At 41.8% G+C, this 13,637-nt stretch overlaps 1 protein-coding gene across 10 annotated transcripts in view; it reads right to left on the bottom strand.

The window, feature by feature from the left end:
• Positions 1 to 266: 266 nt before the first annotated feature.
• NCOA7 (nuclear receptor coactivator 7) overlaps positions 267 to 13,637 on the bottom strand; it is a 94,441-nt gene continuing 81,070 nt past the window's right edge. For 9 of the 10 annotated variants that reach the window (XM_083829001.1, XM_083829000.1, XM_083828999.1 and 6 more), the window contains 6 exons: positions 9,871 to 10,018; positions 5,463 to 5,588; positions 4,861 to 5,013; positions 4,230 to 4,325; positions 3,498 to 3,571; positions 267 to 2,607 (listed from right to left, as the gene is read on the bottom strand). In XM_083829001.1, coding sequence (XP_083685127.1) covers positions 2,472 to 2,607; positions 3,498 to 3,571; positions 4,230 to 4,325; positions 4,861 to 5,013; positions 5,463 to 5,588; positions 9,871 to 10,018 — 733 coding nt within the window. In that variant the 3' untranslated portion in view covers positions 267 to 2,471. The other variant, XM_083828998.1, reaches the window with a different exon arrangement.

Below are 13,637 nucleotides of genomic sequence, written 5' to 3'. Positions count from 1 at the left end.
ACCTCTCCCTACAGCCTGCCCCTGAGGGAACGAACGCACGACAGGGCCCCATCTGAGGAGATGCCACCCAACAAAAAAACAAAACAAAACAAAAGCTTCTTACCACGTTTCTGAAATACGATATTGCTGGAATGCTCTTCTCAAGGGGAGAGGCTTCGATATTCGTCAGCATAACCTGTTACTTAAGCTAGATCCTTTCATCTTTAAAAACGTACTCAGGGCTGTGAATAAAGGAAAGGATCAATAAAGGAAAGGATCTGCCACACTTTTCTGAATGCATAAATTCCTTTATTGAAAATATTGTGATAGCACTGCATTACATATATTCAATATTCATAGCTTCAAGGGTCACAGAATTCCGATTGAACAACACTGCTTTGAATATAGAACACAGCATTTAGATATGCTCTGACAAGTATAATATAATGGAGTACGTTGGAGAAGCAACAGTGAAATGTATGGAAAATGCTGAACTTGGGCATGGGGTTGTTGGGGTTTTATTTGTTTTTTCTGTTTTGTTTTGTTTTCTGTTTGTTTTTGTTTTTTTTTTTTTTTAAACTAGTAAGTGGTCTGCCACCATAAAAAGAGCAAACTAGTAGATATTTCTGGTATCTTCAAAGCATTACGCTACTAGCAACTGGGAAAATATTTTACAGCATCACCAGTAAATTCATTTACGGCTGTAGTAGACCACGTAGACGGGAACGTGAAAAGCTTACGTGCAGCATGGTACAGACTTGCTGTATCTAGCATGGGTTGTAGGCTGTGAAATTTCTGTGCAGAATTAAGATTTGTTAATGCTCTTGAAAGAAAACCACTGTCTTCTTTTTCTTTAAATACATTAAAAAAAAAAAAGGGAAGAGCAGTAACTAAATTGACTTGTATTACTTCATTAATGATATTCTAGAATTAGGTTGTACTGTTTAATGCATGGAAGCACACTACCATTTCTAAAACCTGCCTTTCTCAGGACAACCCCGCATTCGAGACTAACGGCAGGAGAGTGTTCTAGTGTAGCCACAAAGTCTGTTTCGGTCAGCTTTGGATTGTGTAAATAAAAGCATAGCTTAACTGGAAAGCAGAATTCTTTAGAAACCAGTGAAGATTGCCAGTCCTCTGTCACCCTTTCCCTACTTGCCAAAATTTTAGTAGTACTGACCTTTTTAGAGTTTAGCCTAATTTTGTAACACTGACTCTTGTTGGTGTTGAGGGGGGAAAGAAGAAAATTATCCAATTATTTCATGAAAACAAAGACGACAATTTCTTTGCATGTCAAATCCTAAGCCAACCCGTTGCTTCAAATCTTTTTCAGGAAGGAAGTCATATATTAATTACTAAGAAAACAACTGTTACACTAACATGACCTGGCCTGTTAGGGAAATACCATTCTTCTCTAAATCTTAAGATTGCATTTTCTCCTTAACAAAGCAGTTATTCAATTTGTAAAGAAATGCTCAAAAAAAAAGCACAGTGGGTGGTTTATTTTGAATCATTTGGTGGTGATACAGAAAAACAATCCTCTCTTAGAAACGTCCTTCATAAACAGTTACATAGCACTAGGACAGATGCTCAGAGCATGCTGTCCCAATTCTGTTGACTGCACCAGAGCTGATACAGTCTATACTAGGTGGCAGTTTGCCCGGTGTCTCCATATGCTGCCAAAACAGTAATCTGTTAACAGGAACGTGGCAGCAGAGTTAATGAGAAGCACTAACCACCTTCTCCCTCATCTCCGAGAAAACCAGAATTATGCACTCAAGTGTTTCTGCCAGAAAACAAACCCTCTTATTAGGGTAAAATGAAAACCAAATCTCATGTACAAAATAAAAATATAAAAATTAACTCCAGAAATCAAAGAAATTGATTCAGAATAAATGCCAATGCCTAAGAAACCTACCTGAATAGAAATTATTTATCAAATTGAGGTCTGAAACATTAAAAAAAAAAAAAGAAAAAATCATACCTAATACATTCACAAAAAAAATCTACTATACAAGAACAATAAATAAAAAGACTTTAAAAACATGTTCCCTTAAGTGCTGTGTACACCTACTTCTGATTCTTTTCCATGGCAAACAGTATGCTGTAGATTTTGGTGAAGTAACCTTTTATTTTTGGTTAGCATTTGTACACTGAACATAAATACACATGGAATGTACTAGACAATTATAGTTTCCCCACAGTATCTTTTTCACAGTTACAGAAGTTTTCAATTTATACACCATGAACGTTATCATAAGCATCATATCGCTGATGGAGGAATGTTGGAGGAGGGAGTAAAAAACGCCTCTGGTCTTTTATTGTTCTGTCTCCTACTGCCTCTCAGAACCAGCTCTGTTTTTCCTTGGTTATTTTTTGCGTAGTCATGCTCTGGTACAACTTGAGAAAAAAGCGTGTAACGTGAGGCAGCCCGCACCTTCTATTTTTTAAGTGCCTAATGGATCCAGTCCTTAAGGCAGTCAGTAAGCACTTCATTCAAATGTCCATACTTCTACATCCTGTATTATGAAATCTTCTTTCTTAGATAAGATGTCATTATTGAAGGTGCTGCAGGAGTTGCTTCGCCCGTGATACAAATCTGCATCTAACCATAAGCCAAACCGGCCACTATAAAGGAAACACACATCAGGTTTCAAGTCATACGTCACAGTTACATAAAACTGGAAGCTACAGAGGAGCGATACGGAAGAACCAAGGCAATTCTGAAAACCGCTGGGACTGAGCATGAAGGGCTTAACCCTGGCAAAGCACTTCCAGGTAAGCTTGGCTTTGTTCATACCAGCTATCGCAGCAGAACAGAGCCTTGAGCGCACACCTTCAGCGCCACCGGCTCTGGCTGCTGCTGGCGAGCAGCCTCTCGGGCATGGCCGAGGCCCAACTGCCCCACGGCGCAGGCATCAGGAACACCTCCCCAGCACTTTGGCTGTGGATGTGGCTCCTTCCTAGTTTAGGAGGAGAGGTGTTTATGCACCCCCAATGCAAACCATGGCCAGATGTCACATGGTGCAGCCTGCTGTCAGCTTCAGTTAGTTGCATGGCCATAGTCCTTGATTTCATACCCACTGACTTCTGAAATTTAGGATCTAATTAAGCACTGTCTGCATCCTTGTTCTACGGAGCAACAGAATAACAACCATTTAACAAGGACCATGTGAGAAACCCTGGAAGTTTATGGCAAAACTGCCATTACAGATTATCTTCCAGCGGCAAACCTCTTCAGCAATGAGCAGCGTATCTATCCAAAACATCTGGTTTTGTCAACCTCCCTCCCCCCAAAAAAGATTACTTGCCCAACATCAGTTGCTCTCTAAGCAATGGAGATTGCTCTATGTCTGTAACAGAAATCAGATTGCTGAGGTATCTGTCCTAAACAGTTTACTAGAATTAAGTTCAGCCATTTTGCTGATTAGTTTTTCTTGCAACTACCATTGTCTCTATTCTCATTAAAAGATAAAATAAAGCTAGCCATGCAATTTGAAAACCAAACATTTGCTCACCCTCCACCTCCAAGTTCCAGGGAGGTCATGTCTCCATTGATGAAGTAGGTATTCTCCCCGCTCCATTTGAATACCTGGGGGCGGGAGGAAACAAATACACTTGGATTGTGAGGATACTGGCACTCTAAAACTACTGGGGACTGACTTCCTAGAAGGTATTTTTGGTGCGGTCATTTTTAATTTTTATTTTCTTTTTGAAGGGGGAGAAAGAAGAGGTAGAAAGAAAAGGAACAACAGGTATTTAAACTAGGAACAAGACACCCTAGTAATTTTTAAAATTCTACTTGCATCTTTAAATCAACAGGCATTCTGTTAAAAATGGCCAATGTATTCAATACTGAAAAATACAAGCTATGGACATGAAGGGGTATTTCAGTGGCACTCTCATCTCTAGCTTGTCATCACTGTGATCCTAAGCATGCATGAAATTATATGCTACTCCTGATATCACTGCCTTCCAAGGTGAGTCTTTGACTCCTTACTTCTCCCTACTTCAGCCCCTCAATCAACTTGAAGCCCTCTGCTTACCCTCAGAGACTGTCCTCTCAGCACTTCAGAAAATTACAGCCATTTTTGTTTAAAGGATTGCACTGAGACAATGAATGATTAACTGCGTTCATCAACAGCTGGCACATCTTCTAAACTCAAATATGCTGCCTTCGTAAAATTTTCTCATAAATGTTTCAGATGTGGTATCCAACAAAATAATCTGAGAAATCGAACAGCACTTACCTTGAAATTTGGACTGAATGTGTAGAGGAATGTTTCACCAGTGCCATAGTAGTGGTCACTAAACCTGAAGGGATGTGTAGCATATGCTCCAAAAATCTGTCAGAATAAAAGGATTAATCTGTTTTCGAGAACTGCAAAATTCAAGAAAAATAAATTCAAAATACTTTCTGGTATTTCATTCTGAGCTGGTGTTTCATGTTGGAAGAAGCAACTAGTGCAATACACCAATTGAGCAAGTAGTCCTGCAAATCTTCTGTATCCTTCAATTTAAAAGACACATGGCAACAGGAATGACACCTCTAGGAGCTAGTGAAATACTAGACCTCCATTATTTGTGAGAGCTCGTTAACTGAGTTACCTAGGGAAGATACTTCCATGGGCACTATTAAAAGGAGCACTTGTATTTATGGAACTATGGGGTTTTGTTTCTATTAGTGCTGATGTAAGTTTCCTGCCTGTAAGCTTATTATAAGCAGTAGAAAATATAAATAGAATAAATAAAAGAAAACACCAAGGCCTTCTTGCAGTGTGATGTTACTTCAGTAACACAGCATGGTTAGCACTTCATCATGTTTTGTTTTAAACAATGTTGCCCTTTCAGTCCAACCCCTGCACCACAAGCACTCCTTACCTGGTTGTCCATATCCTTGATGACAAGGAGAACCGGACTGTCAAGAGATGCTGATTTACGGTACAGAGTCTTCAGGCTAGTCCCGTGCTCCAGTGTGCTATATGCAAGCCGCCAGGGATATCCCTGCACTCTTGCAGGCAAGCGCTGGGCAAGCTGGGCAGTGAACAAGGAGAAACAGTTACATATTCAACAGGTTAGATCAGGGGTAGTGTCTTACAGACAATTCCCTCTCTGCTGTGGCTTCTGAATCCAAAAAAATGCTGCTGAGGTAGCAGCTGATGCCATCAGGTTAACACCTCAACCACATGCACATGGCCTTGTACTCCAAGCTCAGCTGACTGCACTCACATCACTTGTAAAAGAGTTTTCAAAACTGGCACCCCCCTCTCCAAGCACTGAAAAAGCTACCAGTCCTCTGTATCACAACTCAAACTCCACATAAGTTTTTTTTAGGTGAGCCAGTGCTGCAGCAAGCAGGACATTGCACGAATCTTCCAAACTCTTAAAAAGCATCAATATCACCTCCAGAAAGTAGAATGACCCACACTCAGCAAAGACAGCACCAGACCTAATAAGGTAACTTGCATTTCTTCCAGCCATACCTGCTCTATGTGCATATTCTCCAGGAGTGCGCTGTGATGCTTTAAGACAGGTAAAGTATCATCTTCTTCTTCTTCATAGTAACTGCAAACACTCTTGCGCCGTTTTGCTTCTTCTACAGTAATGATCTGAGGCGAGAGAACAAGGGTCCAAACTGAAAAACAGCTCTTATTCTGTCAGTCCTTCACTGAAGCAAATTAATTAAGCAACATACTCATTTTCTGTCATACTGCATGAAACAAAACCACTGTATAGAATGGTTACATCCAGCACAGGCAACCTTAGTAAGGAAATTCTCAAATGGCAAGGTACGAGACAGCATGGCTAGCACGGTCAGAACGTCTGCACACCCCAGGGACCACCCACTACTGTGGGGTCCTTTGGGATTAATAAACACGGAGGTGAGCAGGTGACAGCACGTGGTCAGTCTCAGACATACTTGGTCCCAAGTTTGAAGGCTAAAGCGCACCGACTTCCAAGGCACGCTGCACACATCTTCTCCTTGTGGGAATCTAAATGAGGACACAAACTTCTTTGTTTTCTCTCATGCAGCTACTTGAAAATATTATTTTCTCAGGTGCTAATGCATGAGAATATGAAAAAGTTTAAAATTTCACTTCCCTTTTTTTCCAAACCACCAGCTTTTTCCTGTGGTTGTTTTTTTTTTTTTTCTTCTCCATTTGTATATACAAGCTCAAACAGATGCAATATTGCAAAGAGCTACAAACATAAATCAACTTTAACAGATATTTTGCGGTTATATCATGCCAGAAATGTACTGAGTAAAAATCTGAGCATCCAGTTTTTCCAAGTTTTTTAAAATACTCATTTTCGGAATAGTCAAGGTCTTTATAACATTCTTTGTTGAAAATAATCAAACAACTCTTAGAAAACTTTTATTTACCCATTTTCTTAAGAAATCGTGTGGAGAACACATGATAATATTTTAAAAGGTCAGTCAATATTTACACTTCTCAGGTGTGAATCCGAATACTTGTGAAACAGAAGCACAGGCTTCTCTCCCACAACTAGAGGTAGGCCACACGTGACCTTTTCCTGTAAAGCTGAAAACAAAACGAGAAGGCAAGTCCATACGTTTAACCCCCCGGTTTGTAGAAGTACACAGCAGCCTACAACGTGCTTAGAGAGACGGGGACACGCTCTGAGCCACGTGCAGCCTGGGCAGGCCACAGGTGCCAAAACGGGGCCTGGGCAAGAGGGAAAGCTGCTGATCCTCCAGTGCACCTCACGGGGCTGCAGGCGAGGTGAGATGAGGCACGCTGCACACAGCCGTGGGGTTTTGGCTGGGTTTAGGGCCCGGTGCCACCATGGCAAACAGGAAGCAGCAGCAAGGGCTCAGAGATGGGGCTGACGAGAAAAAAAGAGGAAGGAAGGAGCCTTAGCTAGAAAACAACCGGGAACCCTTAAATCACCTTCCTTCCACGATCTTGTTACCACAAGAGTTATCTTGGAATAGGAACCTCAAAATGTGGCTGAGGAGCGCTCTGTGGGGCTTCCACATACCTTCCTACTAACGCTGCTTCTAAACATCTTTCACTGCACCCAAGGATTAAACTTGCACAACCCCCCCCACACCTTCGCCACCGCTGCTGGAACTTGCAGGAGCTGCCAACTGCCAAAAACGCCCGGAGGCCCTACGCACACCTGCCCCGTGGGGGGCGGGAGAAGGAAATGTAGCGGACAAACCCCAGGCGCAGGTTTAGCCACACCACAAAGCACAGAGGGGGCTTTCCAGTAGGACCAGGACTTGTGAGGAGCTTGCTGTGGGGAGGATGAAGCCCTGGTTTGCCAGCCACGCCGAGCAGCTCCAGGGGGACAAGAGCGACACCTCCGCTGAGCTCGCTCCGTCCAGCCCACGTTCATCCACCGGTGCCTCAACATCCACGTCAGGGGTTCGGAAAAGAGGACAAAACCCAGCCTGCACGATTAAAGTTAGGTGCCCCCGTGAAGCCAGGCAGCGCTGGTATTTCTGCCCGTGGTGCTGGAAGAGCCGTGCAGCCGCATCCTGACCCTCCAGCCCAGGCTCAGCCAGTCCTGGGCCCTTCAGAGATGGGAGGGAACCCTCTGTTAGAGCATTTCTCACATGGCCAATTTCACCGAAGGCTTGCACTGCAAAATTAGGCCAACTTAAAACAAACAAGCACAGAAACAAACCACCACAAAACAACCCCCCCTCCTCAAACTATTAAAGGAAAATGGGTCTTTCTGCTTGTAGCCCTGTTCTTTCTCCACCTCATGAATGTTTCTTCTTCCCTCCTAATCTCCTGGGCCATTATTAGTTTTAAATTGAATATATATATTTTTTTTTCATTTTAAATCAGAAGTACCTAAACTCCTCTTACAAAGACTGTTCTCTAGGCTTCCTGGTGGCTGGGGGGTGGAGCATCACAGTAAATCAACAGCAACAGGTACCTGTGGGAAAACGCAACCAAACTTACAGATACTGGCAACCACAGAACTATTAACTCAGTTGTAAACTGCAATCCAACTCCAAACACACACAAAGCTCCCTCTTCCCTGCAGATGCCTGTTTAGTCTCTAAATGCAGCTCTTTTCGCTGTAACTGAAGCACACATTTGCAGCAACTTCACACTCAAGAATTGCAAAAAGAGTGAGATGCAAAATCAGATATTTACAGACCACGCAAAAGCAAATGAAAAGAATCAACAACTACAGGAACTGGATCGACAGCATCTTGTAAAGATTTTATGGGAAGGAGAAAGCAAGCTACCTGAGGCAGAAATAGTCTGTGTAAAGTTCATCTGAGAACAGCGTACGTTTTTTTACTAAGATAGAAGTGCTGGAGCAGATCCATGCTGTTTAAATAGGGACATAGTTCAACATACCTTCACTGAAGGTTCCTCCTGGTCAGGTCTAGCACAGTAAAGAATTTGAATATTCAATGACATTTGTTGCCTTTTCATCATCTACCAGTTTATTTTGCAGTATCTACTGTACTTCTGTGCTCCAGCGGCAAGAGCTCCTGCCCACGAGTATGACAGACAGCCACTGCCCATGACACACTTTGATAAAATTGCTTATATGCTTCTCTACAATCACACTTTCTGTTTCCCCAAAAGGGAGAGTGAAAGTATCACAGTAATCATGCCCAAATTTGGGCTTTCACCAGGGATTTCCTGGCAGTCCTACGATGATTTTGTAAAGCCTGAATATGTTACAAACAAAAGAGACACACCTTAAAACGATTTCCAGCCAATTCTTCCCCCAATACATATTTAAATAAAACAATGAGAGACAGGCTCCCGGTGCAGCTGGATCCCTCCCACATTTGTTCTTTGGATCATTAGTCCTTCCCCTTCATTTTGAATTTAAAGGACATACAAATAGCAACCGATGAGTGAAATCAAATGTAATATATGACTGCACTCAGCTCTGAACAAAACAAGGACTGAAGACTTTTTTTTTTTCCATCCTGCAGTTCACAAAGCACCATCAAGAAACCACAAAACTGTAAAAATAAAAGCTATTTAGGATCAGAGATGCTGCTGCTACATTTCGAATGACAAGCTCCATTCCTGAGTTCTGTTTTTTTAGCATACTTTGAAAACAGAAATGCTTAAAAAACAGGGCAGTAGAATTTTTTGAACAAGTTTAAGACAAATAATCAGATCACTTTAAAAATCACCATCAAGCTACTTCCCATTTAGGAAATTATGTTTGTTTTTTTTTTTTTAAACTTATCACACATCTGTAGCACAGCAAGTGCTTCAGGGTTCATAAATATCATTAGAAAAACATACACAAGCTTATTTTCCCTAGAAACTAGATTTTATATGCATGAGAAACAGACAGGTAGCAAACACATGCACACCAAGTAGTTAAAACCGACAGCAAAAGCTCCCAGATGAAAAAGCCAAAGTCTGAGTATAAAACCTATCCATCTTACAGCTAACATTTAAACTACCGTGTGCACCTAAGAAGCAAGGGTCTGGTATAACAACAACATCACACACCAATCCATTTCAAGGAGCACCAAGTTGGTGTTCAAACTGTGCTGGTGTTCACATGCATGTATGCTTTTTGGACAATTTATTAGTAGCATATAAATACAGTATGAATTTAGCAACACATACAACATGTGCCTGTATAGCTTTGCAAATGGCTAACATAACATAACCAAAATATTTACATAACTTCTACTAGTTGCAAGCCAGAAAACTGTTAGCTGTTTGCCTGCCATTTCTGGGGAGAGAAGAAAGGAGTACTGAAGGAATATGAGTACATTTGTGAGACAGCTGCCTTGAGAAGGCTTCTACCAGAAGCAACAAACGTTATAAAGAAACATCATAAAATCATTAAGAGAGCAAGTGCTGAGATTTGTAACAGGATGCACACTTGATACAAACATGCTTCACGGAAAGCACTCACCTCCCAGCTTTTAGTAGTTGGCTCACTGAAGAAGTTGTCTATCATATCAAGCTCTTCCTTTTCTACCACAACAAAACCTTGCTCTTTGGCATCCTTCCCATATATTTCTGGTGACCACTGAACAAAAAATGTGTACAGGTGATCCACCCTGTAAACAGAAAAGGAGAAAACAACCACTTTTCAGTGATCCATGAACCATGTACTGTCACATAGTACAGAGATGTCGCCCAAGGACAAAAGGGGACAGCCAGACACACAGGATACCCACATACTTCCACCCTCGCAAACCACACAAAGCAATAGCTCCTTCTACCTAACAGCCTGAAGCACTTCAAGGTTTCTCTGCTTTCTCTCCCTGCAATATATTTTTCTTTCTTTTCCTATAAACACAACCAAAGCATCATTGAAAGACTAAGTAGCTAAGACTAAGTCAGTCCCCTACAACTCATATTAAGAAGTCCGCTGGTTTAGTACTAGATCATGCTCACAAAAGTTAAATCCAGAAAAAAAAAATCACTTCAATAGTTTGACCTTCCACATAAAACAAGCCATAAAGTATCATCAATAAAGTCTACACCACATTTCTAGCTGTCCTCTAAAACTTACAGACGCTAACTGCACCACAATTATTCATTCTGTTACCATAAGGAAAACGAGCCGTTACTGACAGCTTGGTTAATGATATAATGCCAGCAGGGTATGCGTTTTCATAAATGTAGTCAGGTCTCAGTTACTTTCTTCAAAGAGATGTTCTCTGACAACATCCATAATGAATAGTGAACAAATTATAAAGAAACCATTTATTTATCATATTCCTTTATTCCAACAAATAGTACTGAAGATCAAAATTAAAATGAACATAAGCAAGTCCAAACGGGAATATGTTAGTGGATCCACTGTACAAGAAGTTGAATGCAGCAAAATCAAATGCTAATTAAAGAGGGCAGACATAAAGACAGCAAGTACTTTTGACACTGGATTTTTCTTCACTTATTCACCAGAAAGATTCTCCTGGCAATTCCCTGGTCAATAACAGAACAAGTAAAATCTTAGAGAATCCCAGACACTTTCCTATCACATTTCATGTTACTTGGATTTATAGGATATGCACAAACAATATGAGTAATCTTAACACACCATTTCAAAACTGTTGGATGTTGTTTACAAATATAATTTCAGGTGTTTTTACAATTAAGTCTATATTTTTTGTTCTACACTCCTACCAGTAAGGGCTAGAGTCTGACAGCAGTTCTAACTGCAGAACCGATAGTCCTAAAATGGTTGCCTGCTCACAATGGCTACATTAATTCCTTGTAAAAGTGATATCTGGGGGCTTGACTCACTTTGGCTTCAAGAGATTTTATGCCCAATTCCACTGCCCTCAAAGAATAAAGGATCAACTTTGCTGCCTCATGTCCTCCTAACCACAAAAAAAAAAAAAAGGAACAAATCAGCATTGCCATCAACTTTTTCCCTTCCCCTTTAAATATTCAGAAACATTTCTGTGGTGCCTGGCTACTAGATGTCCTATCTGAATTTAAATTTTTGTTATCAAATAAGAACTGTACCCATGAAACATTTGTAAGACACCCAAGCACACACAGCTGCAGTATGTGAACACCTAGTACTAGTTCCTCAGGCATCAAGAGCCTCCCTTCACCAAGAACAAGCAACATGGCTAACGCTGGGATACAACGCCAAAATTTCAGCTGTCGTTCATAACTCTGCACAACACGCACAAATGAGAGAGCTCAAGGTAGCAACGCACAAGCAATCAGCCTTCTGGATCGCTCCGGCCGGTACCTGCCTGGAAGAGGCTAAAGGAGGGTCTCGCTCCCCACTGTCAGGGGTTCCCCCACTTTCTAAGAAGCCGTATGACTGCTTACTAACTTGCATAGATCTAACACTAGTGAAATATGGAACATTTCTGAAAGCTGTATGATCTAATTTTAGTTAGGATCTTTTCCTCTAATTGCAGTTTTCCCACATCCATAGCTGACACAGCATGCCCCATTCCTCTTTGCTTTCTCCGCAGGTGCTTCAGAAAGAGCAGGATGGCAATCTTCTCACTAACTAATTTGAGTTTTAACTGAAAAGGGCATTTAACTTGAGCACTGTGTATTTCACATGCACTAATCCTACTCTGGAAAGTTAGCTACTTAATTCCTACAAACACTAACAGGAGAGCAATAAAACTAGTGGCTGCTGTTTCCTTGCTAAGACTGGAAAGCATGCTCATGCAGGTGGACGTAGGAGAGCAGCATTCATTCTCCCATCACGGAATCACAGAACAAATTTAGGCAGTAAGGCACCTCTGGAGAGCACCTAGTCCAATTTCTGTTTGAAGTAGAGCCAATTTCCAAGTTAGAGCAGCTTGCTCGGTCTTGTCCATCTGCATTTTTGAAAATCTCCAACAGAGTTTGCACAGCCTCTCCACGCAACCTGCTCCATGCATAACCAATGCCATGTTGTTTTTTTTCCTTTTACGTCTAATTTCCCCTGATGCATGCAGCACCTGCAAAAGGCCTTCTTCATTTTTATTTTAAATTTTAAACCAGGTACCCAAAAGAAAAGGGGCATAGCCACTTCCCCCAAGCTGCTTACTGTGCCCTTCCTTATATGAGCCAGCCTTCATTAATGCAAAGAGCCACGCTGACTTATGCTGAGCTTGCTCTCAACTTCCCCAGCTCCTTTTCTGCAGAGCTGCTCCCAGGCCACCCGTCCCCAGACTGCATCACTGCAGGGGCTGCCCCACCGCAGGTGTATAGCTTTGCATTTGCCTTCTCTGAATTTCCTGACACTTCTGTCAGCACGTTCTGCCTCCTCGTTGAGGTCCCTCTGACTGGCAGCCCTGCTCTCCAGTGTATGAACATCCCAGATTTAGTGTCATCCCCCCCAAATGACAAGGATGTGTTCTATCCCATTGTCCACACCCTAGATGAAGACATCGAACAGTATCAATCCCCGAGGAATACCACTTGCACCTGGCGTCCACTTGACTACCTATTGACTTTGAGCCCTGCAGTCCAGTTTTTCATCTACCTTGTCACTTACCTGTCCAGACAACATTTTTTCAAACTTGACTGTGAGAATATTCTAGGAGATTAAGTTCACTAACACCACCTTTTGCTCCTTCCTTGTTCACAGAGCTCCCCATCTCATGACAGAAAAGCTATCTGGTTGGGAAAGCACAATTTGCCTTTGGTAAATCTACAACAGCTGTCTCTTGCCCTCCACGTGCCTGGAAATGGCTTCCACAAGGACTTGCTCCATAATCTTCCCAGAGACTGAGGTAAAGATGACTGGCCTGTGTTCCCAAAGGTTCTTGATTTTTCAGAAGATGGTTGCGGCATTTGTCTTCCTAGTTATTAAGGTCCTCTCCCAATTATCATTACCTTTCAGAGGAAGACAGAAAGCAGCCCTGTAATAACATCAGCCAGCTGCCTCAGTACACTCAGCAGATTTCCTGTCAGGGCCCATGGACCTGTACGTGCTCAGTTTCTCTAAGTAGCCTATAACTCAGTTTTCCTCTACCATGGGCAGATGCTAAATAAATCCAGACTCTCTAGATTTAAAAAGCAGCAACACAAAATGAGAAATAGCTAATTGGAGAAGGGAGGTTGTTCTGAAATGGGATGCAGAGCATCCCTTCTGTGTTAATAAAACTGTAACATTATGTTAGGCTGGTATTCCCAAGCTACCAAATGGGGAAAAGAAAAAAAAAAGCCACTGCTTGGGAAACTCTCTTACAGCCAACCTGAGACCTG

The sequence above is a fragment of the Anser anser genome, assembly GCF_964211835.1.
Source record: "Anser anser genome assembly, chromosome: 3".
Lineage (NCBI taxonomy): Eukaryota > Metazoa > Chordata > Aves > Anseriformes > Anatidae > Anser > Anser anser.
The sequence above is the reverse complement of the archived record's forward strand: the minus strand, read 5'-3'. Positions and strand labels throughout refer to the sequence as shown.